The sequence below is a fragment of the Rhinolophus sinicus genome, chromosome 8, assembly GCF_057876585.1.
Source record: "Rhinolophus sinicus isolate RSI-liver-muscle chromosome 8, RSI-T2T, whole genome shotgun sequence".
Lineage (NCBI taxonomy): Eukaryota > Metazoa > Chordata > Mammalia > Chiroptera > Rhinolophidae > Rhinolophus > Rhinolophus sinicus.
In genome coordinates, this window is record NC_142508.1 from 77,556,658 (window position 1) to 77,580,852 (window position 24,195).

Below are 24,195 nucleotides of genomic sequence, written 5' to 3' on the forward strand. Positions count from 1 at the left end.
GTATTTGCTTCCCACTGGAGTTGCATAGGTGGTAGGATGTCAGCCAGTTGCTGTGGGCAGCCCTCTTGCCAGTACAAACGAAGTGATCTTTGGAGAATGGAGCAGTCATGTTCTGGTGAACTAGCTCTCTCCCCACCCCGAAAAGAAAAGAAAAGAAGAGAAGAGAGCCCTGATTTTTAGCATTTGCCAATTTCCATGATAGAAATACTCCGAACCATGGCCAATTTCATGCTACCAATTATTTAACAACACTGCCCAAAAGTCCTGAATGTTTTACAACTGGCTCCAGCATGCTTTGAAATGAAACCTATACCATGGAAAACAGAGGCAAAAGATGGAGTGATAGCATCCTCACAATATTATTGGAGCCCCTAGATCTAGCCATGCCTGAAATCCATTAGTACCTATAAACTTTTACTCTTCTGTGAGCCAGCAGCTTCCTTTTTTCTTTTTAAAGTTTTATTTATTATCATTATTGTTGTTGTTATTATTATTATTATTTACCAGAAGCCACTAGACCCTGGGGAGTTGGCCAAGTTGGTTCCTTTTTTTTATTATTATTATTCTTTTTTCTTTTTTAAGCCAGTCTCATACAGGTTTCTTTTATTTGCAACTTAAAGAAGATTAGCTAACACACACACACACACATACACACACACACACACACACACACAGTAAGTCAGTTGTTTAAGCTTCTCACTGCAACTACCTCAGTCTCAGAACTCTTGTTTGCAAGTTACAGGAAACTCAACTCAAATTCTCAATTCAGGTCCCTGAAACCTCCAGGGGTATGTCTGATTCAGCGACTCCGGTGATGGTGTCAGGACTTGGGACTCACTCTCTCCATCTGTCACTCCGCTTCCTTCTTTGTGACTCCATCTGCCTCATGGGAGGCCCCAATGGTCCAGACTCATTTCCTTTTAGTCACAGTTCACTGGAAAAGAGAGTTCCCTTTCTCCAACTCACCCTTCAAAAATAGTGAACTGACTACTTTTGTAGGATGACGGACTCTTATTGGCCCAAACTGGGACACGAGGCCATCCTTGAACCATTCACTGTGGTCAAGAGATAGATATGTGAGTTAGCTCAGGCCAGAGTCACGTGCCACGCTCTAGGTCTGCTGTGAGGTCAGTCCCACCCAAACCATATATACTGGGTTTGGGGAGGAGTGGTTTCCCCAAGGAAAACTGGGATGTTCTTACCAGAAGACGCGAGAATGGATGCTGACTATAAAAAATGCAAATTCCCATGCCATGCGTCTTCATTCTAGGCCACCATCCAACTCTAGGCTGCCAGTGTTCCGCGCCTGGTCTTCTAACCTACTCTCCAACATTAGCCCTCTCATCTTAACCAGGCTATCCACAGCTCTGAATCTTTCAACTTCTACTCAAAGAGAAGAAAAAGCACAAACACTTCAATAGCTCCCAATTGTCCAGCCCAGAAAATCCAAGGTCCTAGACCTGACACTAAAGACTTTCCCTGCTCTGACCCCAAGAGAACTCTCCGCCTCATAGCCTCCAGTTTTCCCTTCGCCACTTACCTGACATTTCAGCCAAACCCGACCAGCTGCTGTTCTTCTCAGACACCTGACTGTGTTTCCCCGAAAATAAGACCCAGCCGGACCATCAGCTCTAATGCGTCTTTTGGAGCAAACATTAATATAAGATCCAGTCTTATTTTACTATAAGACCGGGTATAATATAATATAATATAATATAATATAATATAATATAATATAATATAATACTGGGTCTTATATTAACTTTTGCTCCAAAAGACACATTAGAGTTGATTGTCCGGCTAGGTCTTATTTTCGGGGAAACAGGGTATGTTTCCTCTCCTCTGAGCCCTTTGCTCATGCCGTGCCCTTCACCTGGAATGCTCACCCACTCCCCTCCCCATTTCTCCAAGACCCTAAAGTCAAGCCCAACTCAGTAGCCAGCACCCCCAGGAAGGCTCCGATTCTGCTGAACACATGTCAACTCCGATTCTCCAGTCCAGCCATTCCTGCCTCTGACTCTCAAGCCTCCACCTCCTGGTCTTCGTGAGCGTTCCTCTCATGCTGTGGCTTCACTGTTAAAGTGGCTATGAGCTCCTGTGAGTGGCAGTACTGTGTGCGGGAGAGCAGGCCTCCCAGGTAATCAAGCCAGCCCCGCCATTGATCCAACTCTTCCAATTGCAAGAAACCCAATTTTCAGCCATAAGCACACGCAGAACATGAGTGCCTACATGGCTGGATTCAGGGTCTCTCTCTCTCTCTCTCTCTCTCTTCCAGTCTACCCCCTTCATGTCTGATTTCTACTTTTCTTGACATGATGGCCTCATTTCCTCCCACTCTTGTTTCCTTCACGCACCTGGAGAAGGTGGCTTCTAGTGATTCCAGCTTATATCATCCTTGGAACTTGGGATCTCAGAGAACGGAAAAACCATCATTTTTAATTGTTCTGACAGCAAAATTCTGGGGAGGACTCGAGCCTGGTTTGGGTCATATGAGCCAATCAATCACTGTGGCCTGAGGAATAAGGTTCTCTAATTGGCCAGGACAATGTCACATGGCCATGGCCGGCTCCACCCTACCTGTAGTATTACATGGACTAGGCCCCCAGGAGAGAGAGAGAGACCTGTTTTCAGAAGATAAGGAGAGAGCAAAAAAGGCAGTCATTTACGCCAGTACCCCCACAACACCCAAGCTTGAGGACTAGTTCGCAGAGAGAATTATCAACTCAGTGGGTGTTGACAACGACGGCTGAAGAGCTAGAGACGGACACAACAACAATAGCTCACATGTGTTGAGTACCAGCGTGCCAGGCACTGTTCTAAGCACTTTACATGCATTAACTCATTTATTCCTCATGACAACCCGATGTACAATTATCAGTCCTATTTTACAGATAAAGGAGGCCCAAGGCTCCCCAGCTAAGAAGTTGAGGAGCCAGGATTCAAACCTCAGGAGTGTGGTCCCGGAGCCTGTGCCCTCCCCACTGTTCAATAGTACAGACCAGGAGAGCTTGGTGGTGTTGGGTGAGGGCCATACAGACAGGAGAGCAGGAGAAATCTGCCCCCATGTGGTTATAACCTCTAATGGGCCCACATTCTCGTTCATTGAAACAGGGAAGGAGCGGGATGTGACACCCCAGCCCTGATCACCTCGCTACCTCCTTCCCCTCCAGCTGGCTTCAAGCTACTCAGTCACCTGGCGTTCTCTACCTCTTCATCCCCTGAGCGCCTTGATCAGTGACAGGAACAGCAGAGAGATGAGGCACCAGAAGTATTGGGAGGACCTAGGAGACAGGAGGCCCCCGAGACCCCAGTGCCAAGAACAGAAGCCAGAGCCCCAGGCCAGGACATCACTGGAGAGGGATGGGGCGGAGACAGACAGACAAAGTGGGACACACCGAGAGAGAAAACAAGGGCAGGAAGTAGGAGAATGAGATGGGGCCACCACCCTTGCCCTGCTCGCAGGCACTCACCTGTCCCACATCTAACTCTCTCCTCTCTGGGGCTGGGAACAAGATGGGGAGACAGGAAGACCTTTTAAAATAAGCAACTAAAAGTTGGGTAGCTACCTTTCTTTAGTTTCCCTTTTCAAGTCTCCTACATAGAGCAAGAGCCTCCAGGGATGAGATGAGTGAAGACCTGTCCAGAGGAGGAAGCCCCCCACTGGGCCCACCCTGGGCAAGGGGCTGATGCTCAGAAAGTCCCAGGAACACCCCTTGGCCAAGGCCCCAGAGCCCAAAGCCCACGGCCACTGAGCCCTGCAAAGCGGCAAGGGAAGCCGAGGGATGCATGGTGGAGAAGGGGGCACAACATGCCCTGTCCATCTCTCCCCATGGGACCCAAACTCTCTTCTGACCCCACACAAGACCTCCATTCTCTCGGAACATCAGATTCCTCCAATAGAACATAGACTTGAGGTCTTGCTTTGTCCCTAATGAGCTGTGTGACCTTGGTTAACTCCTTTCCCTCCCAGGACCTCAGTCTACCTGCCGTCTCTACAGTGAGGGGCCTTTTTAGGCCTGGTACTCTGTGGTCCTGTGACTCTGTTGGTCTTCATTAACCTTCAAAGCCAATGGCGCCCTCACAAGCATGCTACTCAGCACCCCCCAACTGTCCACCCTGCCCCTCCCCTGGCAGCCCCCTTCCTGCTTCCTCCCTGCCTGCCTCTCAAACCTTAGCCGTCTGATTCCCCCAAGGCCTTGCCAAGTAGCTGACCAAGCATCACATGACCCAAGGGGAGTTGGGAGGTGAGGCAGGAGGTGAGAGCAGCCCGGAGCACCACCCCTGCTGGACAGCCCAGCAGCACTGGACAGGCCTGGCCTTTTTGCTGATGGTGGGGATTTAAGAAACTGTATGCTCCCCCAACCCTCTGGCTCCCACGGGGCTGATCTCTAAAACAGAGAGCATGTGGGGGTGGTACGGCAGGTCCGAAAACCCCTCCCCAGCTCCCCAAGAGACAGACCTTGAAACCTTAAAGGAGGGAGAGTGGGAAGGGAAGATGAGCTGCGGGCACATTTGCCTCCTTTCAGTGGCTGGTGGGGCGTGGCCAGTCAGTGAGGGCGATCGGGCCCTTATGTGATGGAACAACTCGCGTGACCACAGCCTGAGCCAAATGTCAGCCGCATGGCGCAGCGGCCCCCTCCCACTCCCGAAAACCAAAGGCACCCTTGCGGAGAAGAAAAAGGAGTGAGCCTCATCATTAATAGCGCTGGCGGCAAGGTAAGGCCGCCCGCCCGCTCGGGCGCACCCTCGCCCATAATTATGCCAGCCAGGCTTTTATCCCCACGCGCACGCGGAAAGTTTATTGTTGTATTTCGGCCTTTTTTCAGTCTCCTCTGCCTTTTATGCAAGGGGAAGGGTGCCAAGGGGTCAAAGCACCCTCCCCCAGCTCTTCTCCCTGCTGCAGTCCTTTTAGAAAAACACCCAAAGCCATAATTTGTCTTAGAATTTCTTTTGAAACAGCTACAAGAAAGACTAACGACTGCTCTTTTCCCTCTGTTTCTGATTCCAGCCATCCCTTTATCTGGCTTTCATTAGAGCCTCGGCCGCGCCTCTTTTGTGGGAGAGACTTGAGGGAGCCGAGGCAGTTTCCCAGCCTCTGTGATGTTGCTAAAGATTAAAAAGGAGCTTTGAAGCTGCATCAGTTCTCTGTGCGCCCCCTCGGTACAGGACCTCAGAAAGACCCAAGCCATCTGGCAAACCTGACAGAAAGACAAAATAAAGTGATTGAAACAGTCTCTTCAAAGCCACAATGGCAGATTTGTTGATTTGGGCGTTATCTTTCATGCGAGGCCCTCAGAAGTCACCAGAACACCTAGGTAATCTCAGGCAGGCCTGACTGGAGTGGATGGAGCCTTCTAGGCCAAGCCTCGGAGAGGAGCCCGGTGGAGCCTGGCAGGGCTGATAGATGGACTGAAGGCTGCTGGAGGTGCGCCCCGGGAAACTCAACAATTGGAGCCAGAGCCGGGCCCTGGCAAAGCTTGACAGCGAGGCCTCCTCACCCCGGCTCCCGCCTGGTGTGCCACCTCAGGAGGGGCGCCTGACACCGGCCAGACGGAGTCAGGACTGGAAGCTGCTGCGAGGCTGCCCTGAGCAGAAGGGGAGTGGCGGGGAGATGAAAGGCCGCTGTCCTAATTGCAACCGACAGCCCATTAGTAACGCCCTGGCAGCTTCCATATCAGAACCTGCTTCTCACGGCTCCCGGCTGGGCAAGGCCTGCGCAGATGGCTGTCTGCCGGAGCTCATGGGAGGCTCTCCCTTGGCTGAGCGAGCCTGGGACAAGGGAAGATCCGGGATGGACAGAACCAAAGGCAGCTGACTCAGTCCTGCGTTCACACACGCCTGACACCACGTAATCTGGAGCCTGGCCCTCTCTGGACCTCAGCTTGCCCTCCTGCAAAGGGGACAGGGTCTCCCCTCATGGGCACACTTCCTCTTACCCTGTTGGGTAGCAGAGCCCAGAGCCCACAGCCTGGGTCATGGGTGCTCCACTGGCCTGGGTGGACAGCCTGAAGGAGATACCATCAAAGCCAGTACTGCAGCTGAACAGACCGCTCTCCCCAAACACTGAGTCCAGGAACTTGGAGGACACCACCCCATACACCTACTACAGATTCAACATCAGACAGCTCGTTCTCTTCTCGGTGCCTCGGTTGTCCTGGTGGTAAGCTCTGGGAGTTGGAGTGTCATATTCAGGTGCTGGAGAAAATTGGTTTGTCTGAACAGTCCTCAGGGGGTCAAGGTGGGGACAAAGGTGGGGTCAAGGTGGGGTCAAGAGGAAGCTGAGCGGGTCGTCCTCTGGGTCCCCTATCTCCCTCCAGATGAGCTTCTCTGCTTGTATCTGTCACACACATTGGGCTTCAGGCAAAATCTCTGGGCTTGTTTTAAGGTTCTGCTGATTAGAACACACATGCAATTTAAAAGCCGCAGGTTGAGGGGGGTCTGTGCTCCTTCCTTTGACCTCCTGGAATCTGTGATGCTAATTGGGCCCTGATGAGCTCAACTAAGAGCTACACTTCATTCCACCCAGTTTTAGCAACATGAGGAATTCACAGCGTCTGACCACGGATCCATCAGCCAATAAGAATCGATTGAAGACCTACTCGACACTCCCACCCAGAAGAATGTAACACCTGTGTGTCCCCAAAAAGATATCTAAGGGATGTCCACACTCACAGAGGACATGGTAAATTGCCTTCTGCTTTCTAAACCAGAGAGAGAGGGCCACTGGTCACAGGCCTAGGGGACAACTCACCCACCCCCGTCTTTCTTTGCCTCCTCCCTCTGGCCAGATGCAGGACCAGGGTCCAGCTCCTTCTTCACTGCCCTGTGCCCTTCAGAGAGCCCAAAGAGGACACTTCTCATCACATCTGGCCCCCAACCCCCTTTCCTTCCTCCTAGAAGCATAGCTGGCCCCTGTGCCAGGGTGGGAGACTCACAGCAGAGATTTCCTGGCATCATGGCAGTGATATGCCAACATGAGATTGGGCTTCCATTTTTATGTCCTCCAAAAGGGAGGGAAGAAGTCCAGCTCCTTGAGAGGCAGGGCCACAGAAAAGCACGTGTGGGAGAGGGCAGCTGCCCACCATCCCCTGAAGGGAATCTTCCAGGTAGACAATTTGTCCCTTCTTTTCTAATCATGCCTCCCATCTTCTCTGTCTGGTAAACGCCTACTCATCCTTCAAAACCCATCTCCAGTGCCACTCCTTTGAAGCTTTTCTGAGCTTACTTCTCCCTCAGTTCACGTGCCACTTCACACACACCTGTCTTTCGTAACTGTGAAATTAAGAAGAAGGCACATATTTGGAAATCAAAGGACCTTAGTTCAAATGTCAGCTACCTCATTCACCAGCTTTGAGAACCTGGACAGGTCACTTTGCTTCTCTGAGCCCCCGTTTCCTCTTCTGCAAAATGGAGAAAATAAAACTTATCCTCTAGGGTTGTTTTGAGGATTAAATAAAGTAATGTACATGAAAGAGCCTAAAATTACGTTCAACGTATGGAGGCACTCAAGAGAAGTGAGTATCAGTCCTCCCTAGTAGAGCATGAGTTTTCAAAGGCAGGAACCAGCTCTTCATTCATTCATTCATTCATTCATTCATTCATTCATTCAGCCATCATCACTAACTCCTGTTGAGGAGAAACCCTGAGCCAGGGGCCAGGTTCTACAGCATGTCACAAGAAAGGCACCGTCCGGGTGCCCCTAAATCTCCTAGTTGGTCTTCCTCACCCGTGTGGGAAAGCTTCCAGCACTTGGTTTGGCTGACACCTGTCCCCACCCTGCCCAGGTAGTTGAGCTAAGGGCAGGTCTGCAGAGTCGAGCCTAAAAATTGCCTGTCCCCCCAGTATTGTTAGCAGGTCTCTCTACTGCACGAGGCATCTCCTGCAGGCAGAGGCTTATCTAAACACTCTGGGAGAAGAGAGATGAAGAGATGCCATCATCCCCTCTCAGGGAGCTCTTGGTCTGATGGGAGAGACGCTCGCCTCATCCCTGGGGAATTTTCAACCTGATGGAAGACACACACACATACAAATCCTCAACCTTGAGAACTCCCAATCTGATGGGAGAGTCATGTTGTCTTGATTTGAGGAACTCCTAGACTGAGAGCATATAGCAGAGTCGCATTTTCCCTGATACTGTTGACTCTTGTTTGATGGGAAAGACACATTTACCCCTGACTGGACTTCCCAGTCTGCTGGGAGACACACACGGCCCCTGATCTCAGCACAGTCTGTCACCGCCAGAGGTGAGGTTGTTCCTGTCACATGAGGGTAACTCCTCTGATGGGCCAGGCTGTCTGTGCCAGTGGATAGCTTGAGAGTTAGATAAAACAACATGTATGGAAAAAAGGAGACCAATCTAGAGTCCCTTTGAAAAGCTAGCTATGTAGTGTCTGTTTGTAGACTCAGAAGGGATATTCCTGTCTCGGCTGATGCAGCACCCTAACCCACAGGGCTGGACACAAATGACACAGAACCACCTACTTCACAAGCACCCAGCCAAGCCCCCTCACCAGACTATCCCAGCCAGAGCTGGCCTGAGGCCCCCGTCACTGGCATTTTGTGCCAGCCTTGCCAGGGGAGGCTTTCTCACGATCCGGGACATCTGGGCTGGCCCAGCTCCCAGAGGCACCGACATGAAAAGCGAGGGGCTCGGTGGAAACACCATCTGCACATCATAAAGCAGCTCAGTGGTTCCCAGAGGCTGCCTTCAGCTGCGGCTATGTTGCCTGGAAAAGCAGAGGAAGACACCAAGTGGCCAGGAGGGGGAGAGAGGGAAGGACAGCCAAGAGGGGAGCGCTGGACTGGAGTTCTTCCACCTAGGACCCTTTGCACTTTGGAAATTAAAGTCACCTGGTTTGTCTCCCTGTCGCTGCCCAGGTCCACAAGTGATGTCTCTCCCGGAAGGTGACTTTGGTGATATGAGCAGTATACAGTCGTGGTTACGCACTCAGATTCTAGAGTTGTGCTGCCTGAGTTCAAATCCCGGGTCTACTCCTTAGGCAAGTGAATGGACTTCACTGAGCCTGTTAAAAATATACTCTCGTATACTGGAGATGGGAAGTATCATGGTTGCCACGAGAATTAAAAGAAGTAATACGTGCATTAAGCTGTACACTTAAGATTTGCACACTTGTTATACTTTGATAAAATTTCATTATTAAAGTGCTCAGTCACTACTGACTCTTGTCGTCATTATTACCTCCCCTCCCAGACACCACCCTGAGGCTCTTAGAGCAGGCACCTGTAAAGGGCCAGAGCTGTTGAGGATATTTCATTGGCTACCCTCCCTAAGGTCCCGCCCCCAGCACCATGACCACAGATGATTGGACAAGGGGTAGGACACAGCCCAAGAGAAGCTCACCTATTGGTGGTTGAGCAGAGCATATGGATTTGTGGATTGATTATCACACTGGGCGTTGTAGAAGCAAAGAAAGGAGGCAGACAGGAGGAGAAAGGAACAGAGAGGTGCAAACAGCAGAGATGAAGGAAGCACAGGAAAGAGCGGGTGAGGAAGTCTCGGATCCCAGGTTTGGGGTTCCCATGTGAATTCTCAGTAAACGAGGCTATCCTGTATCTCCTGACCTTGGGGCCCATGAGATGAGTCCTGCCAAGAAGCACAGCACACATACCGACGTGCACACGTACCACGCAGCACACTGCATCCCTCCTGACGACCATGATGCACTCCGCTCTACTCTTTCTTTACAAATCCCTGCCCATAGCTGAAAAACTTCCAGAATGGTGAACCCCCAAGAAGACGAACGATACTGAGTGGGTACAGAAGCTACAAGAAACAGAGTTGAATAGTTCTGGACAATAGAATTTTTAGAGAGGGTGGCGAGAGAAGATGGGAGATGGCTGGCTGTAGAAGAAAAAGTACAGGCACACAGAGAAATCTCATGGGGAATTTCATCAAGGGTCTGAACTGTGGTGCACTATCCTTAAAGCAAAACTACATTAAAATCACATCAGTTGCCATCTCTCGGTTCTGCTCTCCTCCATGTTGGCAATATTCTTGGTGGGTTTAGGTTTACCTCTCAGGGCTGGCAAGACGGCTGCCAGCAGCTCCTACAGCTGCATCACCCCTTAACCACAGTCAACAGGAAGAGTCCTACTCTTGATTTGGGCTCTCCCAGACAAGAATGTGAGTTTGGTGAAATGATCTTGGGAAATGATCACAGGAAACCCTAGTGGCAGAAAGGGGAAGTGAGCCAGGGAAGGGAGTGAAGCCAGTGAAGGGTGTGCTATCTCTGTAGGCGTCCAAGCCCAATCTCACAGGCGGGCGGTGAGCCAGGGTAGATAGGGAAGGTGGTGAAAGACGAGAGGGAACCAGCCATATAAAGAGTGTGGGAACAGCATTCCAGAATAAGGGAACCGCATGTACGAAGGCCCTGCATGGTAGAGGAGTGTGGTGTGTTCAAGGGACTAAAACTAGGCAAATTAAGTTTGCAGTATAATGAGCAAAAGTGGATAGTGGCACAAGACTGGATCAGAGAGAAGGGCCTGGGTCCAGGTCACACAGAGCCTTGTAGGCCCAGGACAAGGGCTTAGGTTTTCTCTGAGTGTGAAGGGTTGGAAACAGTACAATGACACAGTCTAAGCTGATCTATGTTTGTAAAGGTCACTCTGGCTGTTGTAGGGAGAGTGAGTTGAGAATGGGACATAGTGGAAGCTAGAAGCTATGGCAGCTCCGGCTAAGTCAATGTCAAGAGCACGTAAAAGAGGGGGCTATTTCCTCCTAATGGGGGCAAGTGGGGGAGGCTTTGAGGAGGGAATTTTACACTTGATCTTAGCCAAAAGGCCGAGAAGCGACTGAGGAGGGACTTTTAACCCAAGTGAAAACCAAACAGGCAGGAATGAAGGAGAAGGCTACTTTCCCCACTCCAAGATTCTCCTCCTGAATCAAGGGAGAACTTCTGTTTTTCCTTCTCTGCCTCAGAAACTAGGAAACTAGAAAGAGATGGCCATTCATCCACCATTGCCTTCCCAAACACCTACCATAGGGTGGAACAACAGTGACAATAAACCATTAGCAGTTCCAAGTGCAAATAGTAAAACCACGTTGTCAAATTTGGCATAAATAGATCTGGCTGCGTCTCACCAGTTCTCTCCTGGGGCTGACAGTGTCAGCAATTCCAAGCCTGATCCCTACTGCCCTCCGAAAGACAAGATCACAGGAGAGAGAGGGGCAGGAAATCCTCCCTGGTTGCATTTCCCTGAGCAGATGGGCTCGTCTGCCTCTTGGGTGAGCAGGGCAAGTGTCGGCCAAGCCGGTCAGAATGTAGTTGGTAGGAAAGAGCCCCTCTGCCAGCTCTTTATTGGTGACCAGTCTCACGAAGGACAAGAGTTCACATTTTGTGAAGCGTGTTGTGTTGGTTAAATACTGTATGTTTCTACTTCACTAGGTGTTGCCCGCCAGCCATGTTTGCACAGTGACATGCCGCAGTGCTCTGCTCATCTAAGAACAGGTACTGGTCCTTCTTCTTGGTCACCTCCTCCTCTCATCACCCTCACAACAGCAGTCCTGTTCAAGGTAGGCAGAGAAACGGAGTTTACAAACTGTTTTGTTTCTTACTTCTTGCTTTGCCTATCCAGCATCCATTCTCCAATCCTGCAGTAACAGCACCCTAATTTTTCTTCAGGATCTCAACTAAGGCAACATGGTTTAAGTGGCACCAGCCTCCCACCCAAGCTCCAAGGGTGGACACGTGATTTCGTTTGTCACTGAATTCCACCCCCATCATGGCTGCGCCCCACCCCTTCATGGTTATTGGTTCAGGGTGAGCACATGATCTAAAGCAGTACAGTCAGAGAGCTCCATGACTTTTGCTGGATCTTTGGGGCTGTCAGCCTGGAGCTGCTGGAGGCCGATGGAGCCTGTCTGAGAATAGGACCAGTGCAGAGCAAGCAAAGCCAAGAGATAGAGAAAGCCTGAATCCTGTGACACTATTTGAGCTCCTGGATTTAGCCATCTCTGGAGCTCAAACTCATTAGGGGTCGGTTTCTGACATGACCAAACAAAAGCATTCTGACTGTCACACGGAGGCTTTGTGATGTGAGGGTGACGACCAGCCATCTTGGGTGCTCTTTCCCTGCGTTGTGTTCCAGATGACTTTATCCAACCGCACAATCAAACTTGACTAATCTGAGTGGCCACATGGTCTACAAAAAGATGGATATTTTAAAAAGAAAACCATCCGATCACAACAGTGTTTTGTCTAACTGAATCACAGAGTCATAGAAGGGCCCCCGGAGAGCATGTCAATGAGTGGTTTTCAAAGATATTTTTGCACCTCCTTGTTTCAAATGAAGTCTTAAGCAGAGCTCTCCTGTATAAGAAATAAAAGCTGTATCTTGTAGTGCAAATATATTTTATCTTTTAGGTTAAAAATTTTAACATTTACTTTTTATAATCAATGAAGATGCAAATATATTAATGTATTTGTTCCCAAGGTATAAAAATTGGTCATATGGGAAATCAATAGAGAAGATCAATGAAACAAAAAGCCGTTTCTTTGAAAAGATCAATAAAATCAATAAGCCTCTAGCCAGGCTAACAAACAAAAAAATGAAACAGGACACAAATTACTAATATCACAAATGAAAGCGGACACATACCACAAATCCTATGGATAGTAAAAGATAATAAAGGAATACTATGAATAACTCTGTGCCTACAAATTTGATAATCTAGATAAAATGGACCAATTGCTTGAAAGACAAAACTCACACAAGAAATAGACCATCTGAATAGGGCTATATCTATTAAAGAAATAGAATCAATAATTAATAACCTTTCAAAACAGAAAGCACCACGCTAGTGAGTTCGCTGCTGAAATCTACTAAATAGTTAAAGAAGAAATTATACCAATTTTCTACAACCTCTTTCAGAGAATGAAAGCAGAGGAAGTATTTTCTAATTAATTCCTTGAGACCCAATACTAAAACTAGACAACAATAATACAAGAAAACTACAGACTAATATTTCTCATGAACACAGATATAAAAATCCTCAACAAAATACAGCATGTAGAAGGTAGTAATGTATAAAAAATTATACACCATGAGCAAGTGGAATTTATCTTAAGCATGCAAAGTTGGTTCAAGATTTTAAATCAATTAATGTAATCCATCACATCAACAGGCTAAAGAAGAAAAATCACATGATCACATCAATAGATGCAAAAAAAGCATTTGACAAAACCAACACCCATTCATCATTAAAAAAAAATGTTTCAATAAACTAGGAATAGAGAGGAACTCCCTCATCTTGATAAAAACTATAAAAAGTCTACAGCTAATATCATACTTTATGGTGAGAAACGCAAAACTTTCCTTCAAAAATCAAGTACAAAGCCTCTTCTCACCATTGCTTTTCAACATTATACTTGAAGTTCTAGACAATGCAATAAGACAAGAAAAGGAAGGAAGAAATAAAACTGTCTTTGTTCACATACTGAAATGATCAACTATGTAGAAAATCTGAATGAATTGACCAAGAAATAGAACTAATAAATTATTATAGCAAGGCTGCAGGATACAAGGTTATTATACAAAAGCCAATCATTTTCCTATATACTAGCAATGGATAAGTGGAACAGATTCCTATCAACATAGAAAGTTCTGCTCTAGGGCACCCAACCTAAGACTCATCCTCCAGGTCAATGTGGCTTCCTCGGGGGGGGCCTTGTCTGAACCCCCCAGGCTGGCTCAGAGGCCTATAATAGCACCCTGTTGTTTTCCTTCATAACAAATAGTACAACTGAAATTAAATTATTATCTATACAATTACCTGCTTAAAATGTGTCTCTCTCACTAGATTGTAAATTCCGCGAGGAGAGGACCATGTCTGTTTTGCTCCCCACATGTTCCAGTACCAAGCACAGTGCCTGGCACAATGGTAGGCACTCAACAAAACTGGATGATGGAAGGAAGGGAGACATGGAGGGAAGGAGAGAAGGAGGGAGGGCCTCGTGATGCCTCTTTCCAATTAGATCGAGGGCTGCAGATTTATCTTTGTCGTGGCAGGATCTGAGTCCACATGACTTTTGGGGTTGTGAGCAATGGGCACTGTGGCTGGGACGCATTGTCCTCCAGCAAGCAGCTCCTAGGCCATGAGGATAGAGGCAGCACAGGATCCCCACATGGACAGCTTCCATCTGCCACCTCTCTTTAGTTCCCTCAGAGGCAGGCGGCTGGGGCAGCTCAGCCTGTGACCGCAAGCAACCCTGAAAGCTGCGCTGTCAACAGCCTGTCACAGTGAATCACCTCAGGCCACTGCATCCCCAAAGAGCTGCCCACTGAACCAGCCTCAGCCCCCTCAGGGCCTCTCCCAGAAGCAACAACAGGCTGGTGCCAGGTTAGCTTGTTTGTGCTGCCAAATTGGGGCACCTGCTATAGCTGCTGGCTGCCTGGGCTCGGGAAATGCCACCTCCCTCCTCTTCTCCCTGGGACAGAGGGCGGGGCACCCCCAGAGCGCCCAGGAGAACAGGCCCTCTCCCACTCCCTTTCAGTTCATTCACACTTGGCCATGAAGCCTCTTCACTCCTCACTTCCCTGACCCTCATGTCAACTACACAGACTGCATAGGGCTGGTCCTACCCAGTCCTCAGAGGGGAAAACTGAGGTTCAGACAAAGGAAGACAAGAGAAGTAAGTAGCCCAAGGACAACTGGCCTTGGGAGTGCCTCTCCTGGCCTCACTGCAGCATGAGGGAGCTCTGAGGAAAACAGCAGGGCAGACGTGAGCATCTTGGAAGCTCTGGATGTTCACAGCTTTTCGTCTGTCTGGATCAGCTGCCTGTAAGCCTCTTTCATCTGTCAGCTATAAAGGGATACCTGTAAAGGGTCCCCACCAGCTCTCCCAGCACTGCCCCAACCAAGGGTCAGGGGTCCCACAGCTCCCTCTCTGTCACAGCACCGAGGTCTGAAGGCCCAGCTGTGATGGGAACCTGGCACATCTCAGGGTCATGAGTCTGCTAAGGGCCTAGCCTGCCCCAGCCTCGGGCTCAGGCACCCTGGGCACCAAGTCCTCTGCTGAGAGGGCTGGGCCTGTGAGTGCTGAGCAGAGGCCATTGCCTGGGAATGCCACCCCCCCCCCCCCCAGTGGCCAGCCTTCCTCAGTGCTTCCTCCTCCTCCTTCTCCTCCTCCTCCTCCTCCTCAGACTCTCTCAAAGGCCACCAGTCACCTCCTGTCCCAACCAAAAGACGCTCAGGAGAGGAAGGCGAGAAGGCATCATCATCACAAAGCAGTAATGATTATTCATTCATTCATCCAACAAATCCTTCTCAAGGGACTGTGCTGAGTCCAGCTCTGTGCCTTGGCTGAACCCTGCCCTCTGTTTCCTGCAAATGGGCCTGTCCAACATGGCAGCTTATGTCAGAAAAGCATGCAAGTCAAGGAGGCCACAGAGTTGGCTAGCAAGACAGAAGTCACAAGCTTATATAACCAAATCACAGAAGTGACATCTTGTTACCTTTGCCATCTTCTGTTGGTTAGAAGCAAGTCTATAGGCCAGTCTGCACTCAGTTGGAGGACACGAAAGCCAGGAGGTGGGAATCGTTAGGGGTCATTTTAGCGTCTGCCTGACACAGCTTAGTCCAGTTCAACTAGCATTTTCCGGTGCCTTTTATGTGCCAGGCACTGTCCTGGAGCTGGGAATAAAAAATTAGATGAGTTAGAGTTTCTATATCCCAGACACGTTTTCTGAGGTGTTTTCTGCTTCAAGCTCTTACTCATTTTTCACAGCTGTGAACACTTTAGGACCTAGGTAGAATCTCTGTTGAGGGGAGGAGGGAAATTACTTGTGCTATAGTGTGAATGTTAACCAAACTCTTTTCCTCCATCCCAGGGTGGTCAGAGGGAAGAGAGTGAGGTAGCTCCCAGGGGTATTTGCATAGTAGTGGTCTCTGTGCTGGGTGCTGTGGGTACCATGGGAATGAGACCCGGCCCTGGGGGAGGACACTGGATAATGGGGAGCAGACAGATAAACTCAGAGGTTCAGCCTGGACCGAGGCATGCCACAGTGGAGGCCAGACCCATGGGGGAGTTGGCATGGCAGTTCTCCTTAAAGCATATAGTTATCATAGCCAACAGCTGCAAAGCCGAAGCCCAGCTTTACCCTATACTTGGAGGCCGGGACATACCAGCACATAAGAATGTGTTTTTTGTTTTTGTTTGTTTTTTCAAGATTAGAATCCCTTACTTACCAATATGCTGGGTTTGCTGGATCCGGCATCTAGTACAGGCTCAATAAATATTGGTAAAGGGAGGACAGAAGCTAGGGAAAGTGGCATAGAAGGGAGGAGTCAGGAAAAGAGGAAGAGTGATAAAAAGAAAAGAAAAAAGGAAGAAAGGAGGAGGGTGCTAAGAGGAGGAGGGAGGGAAGAAGGGAAGACAGAGGGGAGGAAATGAGGGGAGAAGAGGGAAAGAGAGAGAAAGGGGGAAGAAAGGGGGTAAAGAAACAGGAAGAAAAAGATGCAGAGAGGGAGAGAAAGAGACAAGTGACAGGCAGAGACGGAGAAGGGAGCGAGGGAGAAAGACAGAGAAGGAAGTACAGACGAGGGGAGAAGAGAGATAGAGAGGAGGGAGAGTGATAGAATAAGAGGCGATTCAGAGCGGTGGACCCCGCTCGGGTCCCGGCCCCGCCCCCGGCTCGGCCTCTGGCCCCGGCCCGCAGGCTGCAGCGCCACCTCCAGCCGCCAGGGGCCGCCACGTGCAGCTAGCCGCACCCTGCGCGCGCGGCGGGCCTTCTCTCCCGCCTCGGTGCCCGCGGCTCGCTGACCCGTCGCCGCTCTCGGGCTCGGGCCGGGCGTCTCGCGCCGTCTTCTCGTGAGGGGCCTCGCGCCGCCCGGCGCACGCCGCCCCACTGCCTCGCGGCGCGGGGTCTCGCGGGCCCCGCTCCCGCCCTCCGCTCGCCTGGCCCGGACCGGAAGCGGCGCCGCACGGCCTGGGCCTGGCGCGGGGGGCGGGCACCGGGGCCCGATCGGACATGGGCAAGAAGCACAAGAAGCACAAGTCGGACAAACACCTCTACGAGGGTGAGGAGTGGGCCGCGGGGGGGGCGGCGAGTCCGCGGCCACTCTGGGGGCTTTTCGCGCCTTCGACACCACCCGCGATCGCCCGCGGCGGACCTGCGGCCGCACTTCCCACGGGCAGGCCCGGGCCCGCGAAGGGGGCGCGTCCCGCCCCAGGCGGCGCAGACCCCCCGGGCGGGGGCGGCGTTGGAACTCGGGACCCCGGGCCCCGGGCGGGTCTCGTAGGGACGTTGTGAGGCGGCCCCTGCAGGCCCGGGAGCGTTCGGGGCGCCCACTTGGCGAGTGTCCGTCATTCAACAGGTGCTTCGTGGGGCGCCCAGTGCGTGCCCAGCGCCGCCTGGGGCTTTCGCCCCCGCTCTCCGCCCAGCGGGCACTCCGCGTGGTGGATCCTGCCCCGAGAGCCGCTCTTGTAACCGAGCCTCTTTCCTTTTCTTGAAGAGTACGTGGAGAAGCCCCTGAAGCTGGTCCTCAAAGTGGGAGGCAGCGAAGTCACCGAGCTCTCCACCGGCAGCTCGGGGCACGACTCCAGCCTCTTCGAAGACAAAAACGATCATGACAAGCACAAGGACAGAAAGCGGAAAAAGAGAAAGAAAGGCGAGAAGCAGGTCCCCGGGGAAGAAAAGGGGAGAAAACGGAGACGAGTGAAGGTAAAGGGGGTTGCATGGCGGAGCTTTGCTGGGGACACCACTCCCCCCAGTGCTCGCCTGTGACATCCGACGTGTTTTGAGGCGCAGGGCTGAATAGAAAAACATGAATCGCCTATGAGTTTCCGCAGCTCTTTATTGAATCATGTTCTTAGTTGTCCTCACACGTCTGATGAGTGAGCAGTTAGCCCTGGTTGTCCAATGCTTCAAAGACAGCTTTTGCTCTCCCGGAAAAGGAAAAGGCACGGGCAAGAAAGCCTCAGTGTTCGAGGTTTGTCAAAAATACTCATTTCAAAAGTGAACAGGATCCATTGAGGTTCACATTTTATTCTGGAATAAATACTGTCATGCCAAATATATAACGAGCAACTTCCATCTTTTAAAACAAAGTTTGAGTCTATTGGAGAGAAAATTTGATCAGAGACCTTTAAGGGATAGGAAACCAGTAATAAAAACAAGCATTTTCTTAACCATTGGCAGTTAATAGACAAAAAATAAGTAGCTGCCATCTTAGTTTGCAAGCGGGGCCAAATAGTAATAATAATAAACTTGACTCCCAGGAATGATCACCTACGTACCTGGAATTACCCTAGACTCCTCCATGTCCCAATTTGAACCTGTCACTAAGCGACTTACTAAATCAATTACTGTATCTTGAAGCTAGATTTCTGTAGGTTAGTTTTATAATTCTTATATATTACAACAGAAGTGTTCTATCCCACGTGATTGAACACACTGGTAAGTCATTAAATCTTAGAGATTCTCTTTTTGGAATTTCTTAAACCTATTCCTTTCTGCTCCAGTTTTTACTGCCTTTGGCTAGAATGTGACCGGTTTTTTATTAGGTTGGTGCAAAAGTAATTGCGGTTTTTGCAGTTATTTTTAACCTTTTGAACTGCAATTATTTTTGCACCAACCTAATAAAAAGTTCTAGTGGTACAGAAGTGAACGACATGGAGGGGAAAAGGTGGTCCTCACCCCAGACCCTCATACAGTCTCTCCAGAAGTGACTAGTTTTTGGGTTGTTTGTTCTTTTTTTTTTTTTTTATTGTTAGCAAAGTAATTGGTGAACATAGTTTTAAAAAGTCAAGAGTACTACAAGGCTTGTAATACAAAAGCAGTCTCTCCTGCTCCATCCTGGAGTTTTACTTCCCAAACTTTTTAGTTTTCTCTGGATATTTATTTCTGAATGTTGGTTCATATTGCTGTTTACTGCTTTATCAATTTACGTCTTTTATCGACATCATATTACGGAAGATGAGAGTTTAAATTAGCATTCTTATACTGTTCCACACCCCTAGTTTCCCTTCCTCCATTCTCCCAGTATAGATACATCACAGTTGTTGGTTAAATCAGTATTCGGTGTCTATGTTTAATTATTCACTGAAGACAAATATATACAAATACAGATCTGACCTTGACTAGTTGGCTAATTGCTTTCATTTGTTTGATATTGTGTACCAATTCTTCCCAAACTAACAGATTTGTAAAATCCATTTGACTCTCCTTTGCCTGCTTTCTCTTGGTTTACTACCTTGTTCTGGTGGAGTCTTAACTCTGGGGACTTCATTAGAAAGCATTTGTAGGAGGTAGATTTTTGTTAAGTTCTACATGTTGAAAACCTTTATTCTCTCATCATAGAGTCCTTACATAGATTGATGGTTTGACTCGGCGTGGAATTCCAGATTGGAAACTTTTCTCATAAAATCTTGAAATCATTGCCGTATTACCTTCTGGTTTCCAGATTTGCTGTTAAGAAGTCTGTTGCCATTAATGCTTAGCCCTTTGTATATGACCCGTATTTGCTCTCTTGAAATTTTTAGAATCTTCCCTTTTATCTTCCATACTTTGTTTCACAGTGAATAATCTTGCTTTCAGCTCTGAGCTGTTTGCTTTGAAGTGTTTCTATGATAATTTTCCTCTGTTTTTTTCTCTTCTTTCTGGAATCCCTGTCATTTAGATGGACTCTTGGACGGATCATCTTGATTTTCTTATGTTTCGTCTCTCTGTTTTGTTTCTTTTTGTGAGTGTGTGTGTTCTTCCTTCGAGGAGAGTTCTAAACTTTCTCTTCTGGCTGCTGTTGAATTTTATTTCAGATCTTGTATTTTGAATTTCCAAGAATTCTTTCTTGTTCTCTTGTCCTTGTTTTAATAGCATCTTGTTCTTACATGCAGTTTCTTCTTTTATTTCTCTAAGGATCTTAATTGATGGGTTTTGCTTTTTTTCTTTCTTTTTTGAAGTTTTCTTTTGCTCCCTGCATTGTCACTATTACCCCTCAAGTTCTTCAGTTTATTTATTTGGTCTCCTCCTCTTATGTTAAAAGCATCCTTCAGTTATCTTTGAGACTTTGTAGTTTGTTTGTACTTAAATGTGCAGCACAGAAAGGCTGATTAAATGCTTTGTGCCTAGACAGTTTGTCAGCTGATGACCTTCATTGTAGTCACTGAACAGAGACCCGATCATTTGGATGGGGAACCCCCACTTGTCTGTACCCTTCAGGATCTTTTCTCTGGGCTCTTCAGTTTCTCCAGAGGAAATCCCTCCTGGGAGAAGGATTTTACCTGGTGCTGGTATTTCGAGTGCCAAAGAGGGGAAGGAGCATAGAGGTCTTACAGCCCAGTGCTCTGCTTTCAGTCCAGCACGTATCCCCAGTTCTGACTGGGCTCCAGGCCTGCAGGTTCTGGTTCCTTATGGTTCCAAGTTCTGAGCTTTTTCAGGTTTCTGAGGTTTGAACTTTCCTCATAGGTGTCTCCCTCTGCATGCAGGAGGTAGCTTGCTTCCTCTGATCTGCAAACCCCTTCACTGGCCTTTCATCTCCTAAGTGTGTTGACATTTCACCCACTGTAGTCTCTTCTATATACTAGGTTCCCGCCATCATCTCGTGTAACTGGAGCTGAGGTAACCCCTTTTAACCATTTCTGGTTTTAGATCTGGCAGTTATACCATAACACCAGCTGATATATTATTCTTCATTTCTTTTATCAATCACGTCATTCTTATTAACTACATAGTATTCAGTTAGATTGATGTGCCATATTTTATTTTATATAATAATACCTTTAAATGTTACAACTAATGCTGCAGTGAGCCTTATTGTGCATTTCTCTTTGTATACCCCTATAAGGATACCGTCAGGGTAGGTTCTTGGAAGTCTCTTTTTTGTTGACCACTCTGCCCTTTCTTGACTCTGGCTCTAAATATCTTTAGGGACCATTATATTTTGATTTCACTGCAAATTAAGATGCTTTTGCGTCCACAGTCTCATTAAGACATAACACTCTGCATAGTAGGACAGGTAAGTGGGTGGTTTCTGTTTTATAAAAGATGAAGTGGAAACTCATAGAATTGAAGTGAATTTGTTCAAGGTCTCACTTCCTAGGGACTTGGGGCTAGAGATCATGGGACATTTCCGAATTCCCTGGGGTGTCGGTTCTGTAGAGGCTGTTTGGGTCATCCCATTTTTCCAAGCCAGAATAATAAGATAAGCCCTATAATCTTTCAAGGGTGTCTTAGTTAAGTGACTTTCTTCTTTTGAGTAGGAAATCTCTGATTATATTAGTTTAAAAAGCCCCAACAGATAGGATCAATAGTCTTTCTCTGTGTAGAGCAGTGCCATTTAATACCAACCAGAGCACTGAGAGTACAGCATCCCTTGGTTTTAATCAGACATTATCTAGACACCACCCCTGTGAAAGTACATTGGCTTTTTTTTTTCCCCCTTAAATATTTGAATGCTGAGCAATTGGCAGAGAATTTGCATGCTGGTATAACTCTCATAACATTATCCTTTCCTAAAGATACAGGCTTAAATGTTTTCGAGTTACTTATTCCCACATTATAGAAAAAAATAAAATAACTGCTCGTGAAAAAAATGCTCGCACCACTTGTAATAGTAATACATATAGGCACAAGAGGACAATTAAGTAAAACTAAGGTTCAAGAGGTGCAGTTCTGTGGGCCATTACATTGACAAAGTGGTGATTTATAAAAATTGTAGAAGTGTTTATAAAACCATTTGAAGTGAAATAACAGTTTTATACACACACTCCGTGCCAAAAAAATGTATACACACTTTAAGAAAGGAAAAAGCTGTATTAAAATTGTAATACTCAATATATACCGATAACAAAAGATGAATACAAGTCATGTGTATACATTTTTTTTTGGCCCCCCGGTGTATACACACATACCCATTATTATTACTGTAAACTACATACACATTTTACAAGTGACTGGTACTTATTAAGCACATAGTACGTGCTAGGTTCTGTGCTTAATGCGATCTCAGTTTACTCCTCACCATAATCCTATCAGAATGGTATGGTATTATCTCTTTTTTTAAAAATTGTGGTAAAATACACATAGCATACAATTTATCATCTTAACCATTTTTGAGTGTCCAATTCAGTAGTGTTAAATATATTCACATTGTTGTACAACCAATTTCCAGAACTTTTTCATACCCATTAAACAACTCCCCATTTCCCCCTACCCCCGCAGCCCCTGGTAACCACCATTCTGCTCTCTGTCTCTGTGAGTTTGACAACTCCAGATATCTCATCTAGGTGGAATCATGCAGTATTTGTCTTTTTGTGATTGGCTTGTTTCACTTAGCATAATGTCCTCAAGGTTTGTCCAGGTTATGGCGTGTGTTAGAATTTTCTTCCTTTTTGAGGCTGAAAACCATTCCATTGTATGTATATACCATAATGTTTTTTTAAATTTATCCATCAGTGAACATTTGGTTTGGGCCTACCTTTTTGCTATTATAAATAATTGCTGCTATGAACATGGGTGTACAAGTATCTCTTCAAGACCCTGCTTTCAATTCTTTGGGATATACACCCAGAAGTGGAATTGCTGGATCATATTATCTTCTCTTTTATAAATGAGAAAACTAAGGTTCAGAGAAGTTAACTTACTTACACTTACACAGTCAGTGCCAGAACAAGAACTCAAATCCTGCCCTTAGAGGTCCTTAGTTTAAAGAGTTGTTAAAGCAGACAGCGACCTCCACGCCTTCACAGTACTTGGAGGAATAAAATCAGTGCTCCAACAGGCACAGTTCTAGTTCTGATGCTCCCGAGATTCCCTGGAGCTGGGGAGAAATCAGAACACTTTGCTCAGGAAGTAGCATTTGAGCTGGTCTCTAGAAATTGGAATAGAATGATGTCACACTACATGTTCGGCCAACATGGGGTCAGCTATATACTCTGAGCTATTGTAGTTTTTTTTCATATTGTACAATTAAACGTAAAGGATCATGTATAAAGCCACGAGTAAAGTAGTTTTATGGGCTACTTAGGTATTTTCAAAGGTCATCTGACAACCCAGTTTTCATTTATATTCAGACTCTAGACACTGATCCCTGAATAGAATGCTGCACTCCTGCAGAGACTTGGAGGTGAGGCTGCCCACTCACCCAGTAGAGAATTGAGAACAGGAGCATGACGGTGGGCAAATGTGAGGGTGTGTATAGGGGACATGAAGTAGCTTTCTTTACAAGCACAGAATACCGAAGCGAAGCAGAGTACGGGATTAGATCTGAAAGGCACCTGCGATGGCAGAGTAGGGTGTTTGAACTTGACTGTGGAGGCCAGAGGGAGTCAGACTTTCTGAGTGGAAGATAACGGTTGAGTCTTAGTGATGTTAATCTGTTAACAGTATCTAGCTGATAGTGAAGGGGACGAAGACTGAGTATAAGGAGACCTACTGAGAAGGCTTTTCATTGAAATGGGTCAGATGAAAGGTCCAAATTCCCTTTCTGGAGCTTGGACCTGTTCTTCTGAAGAGCATAACCCTAATCCAAATTCTCTCTTAACAGCTTTGCAAGTCAGCTGCAGGCTTAGCTGCTCAAAGAAGTTAGGTTATTCCCATTACTCGGGCTGTTACCAGAATAAAGTGTGAGTTATTTAAAAAATTGTTTTACATCATAACCTTTAACATATATAGGCTATTATTTATAAAGCTGAGGGTAAGTAAAACTTTTAATGGAAATGTAAACTTATTATTCATATACAATAAATTCTAATAAGCTCTATGCTAGGTCCCGAGGGGAATACATACTCATAAAGCTAACATTTGAGTGTTTATGTGCCAGGCACTGTTCTAAATTCTTTGTTTACTATTTTAATCATTACGAGTAGCTCTACGGGGTAGGTACTATTAGTGTCATTTTATTGCTGAGTTAACTGAGGCGTAGAGGATGATAAGCTTATAACTAGAGAGGAGAGAAAAATGACTAATTATTAAGCAAAGTGGGAATTCTGTCAAAACGTAAGTCGTTGACTTGTTTGCTATGACATCAGCCACACCCAGGATCTCAGGGCTGCTGTGGCTTATCTGGGTTGACAGAAAATCCTCCCCTTTCTTTCCCACTCTACTGTCCCCTCCCGAGGTGGCCCTGTTAATCACAGACCCTCAGGAGGCGGGAGGACTTGGACCTAGGGCATGAGAGTAGTGTGGCTCCTCAGACTGAAGGCCTGTTTATTTGTTATTTATTCAACAGATATTTAC

At 47.4% G+C, this 24,195-nt stretch overlaps 2 protein-coding genes across 6 annotated transcripts in view; one reads left to right on the forward strand and one right to left on the reverse strand.

Annotated features, from left to right (window-relative positions):
- Nucleotides 1-16,417, reverse strand: part of NKD1 (NKD inhibitor of Wnt signaling pathway 1) — a 180,010-nt gene extending 163,593 nt beyond the window's left edge. For both annotated transcript variants that reach the window (XM_088800362.1, XM_088800361.1), the window contains exons 1-2: nucleotides 16,208-16,417; nucleotides 15,475-15,652 (exon numbers count right to left, since the gene is read on the reverse strand). The gene's annotated coding sequence lies outside the window, so the exon portion shown is untranslated. The remainder of the gene's footprint in view (nucleotides 1-15,474; nucleotides 15,653-16,207) is intronic.
- A 314-nt stretch (nucleotides 16,418-16,731) lies between these two features.
- BRD7 (bromodomain containing 7) overlaps nucleotides 16,732-24,195 on the forward strand; it is a 34,456-nt gene continuing 26,992 nt past the window's right edge. For 2 of the 4 annotated variants that reach the window (XM_019732332.3, XM_019732331.3), the window contains exons 1-2: nucleotides 16,732-17,038; nucleotides 17,474-17,682. In XM_019732332.3, the coding sequence (XP_019587891.3) occupies nucleotides 16,990-17,038; nucleotides 17,474-17,682 (258 nt within the window). In that variant the 5' untranslated portion in view covers nucleotides 16,732-16,989. The remainder of the gene's footprint in view (nucleotides 17,039-17,473; nucleotides 17,683-24,195) is intronic. The other 2 variants (XM_074314927.2, XM_019732333.3) reach the window with 1 other exon arrangement.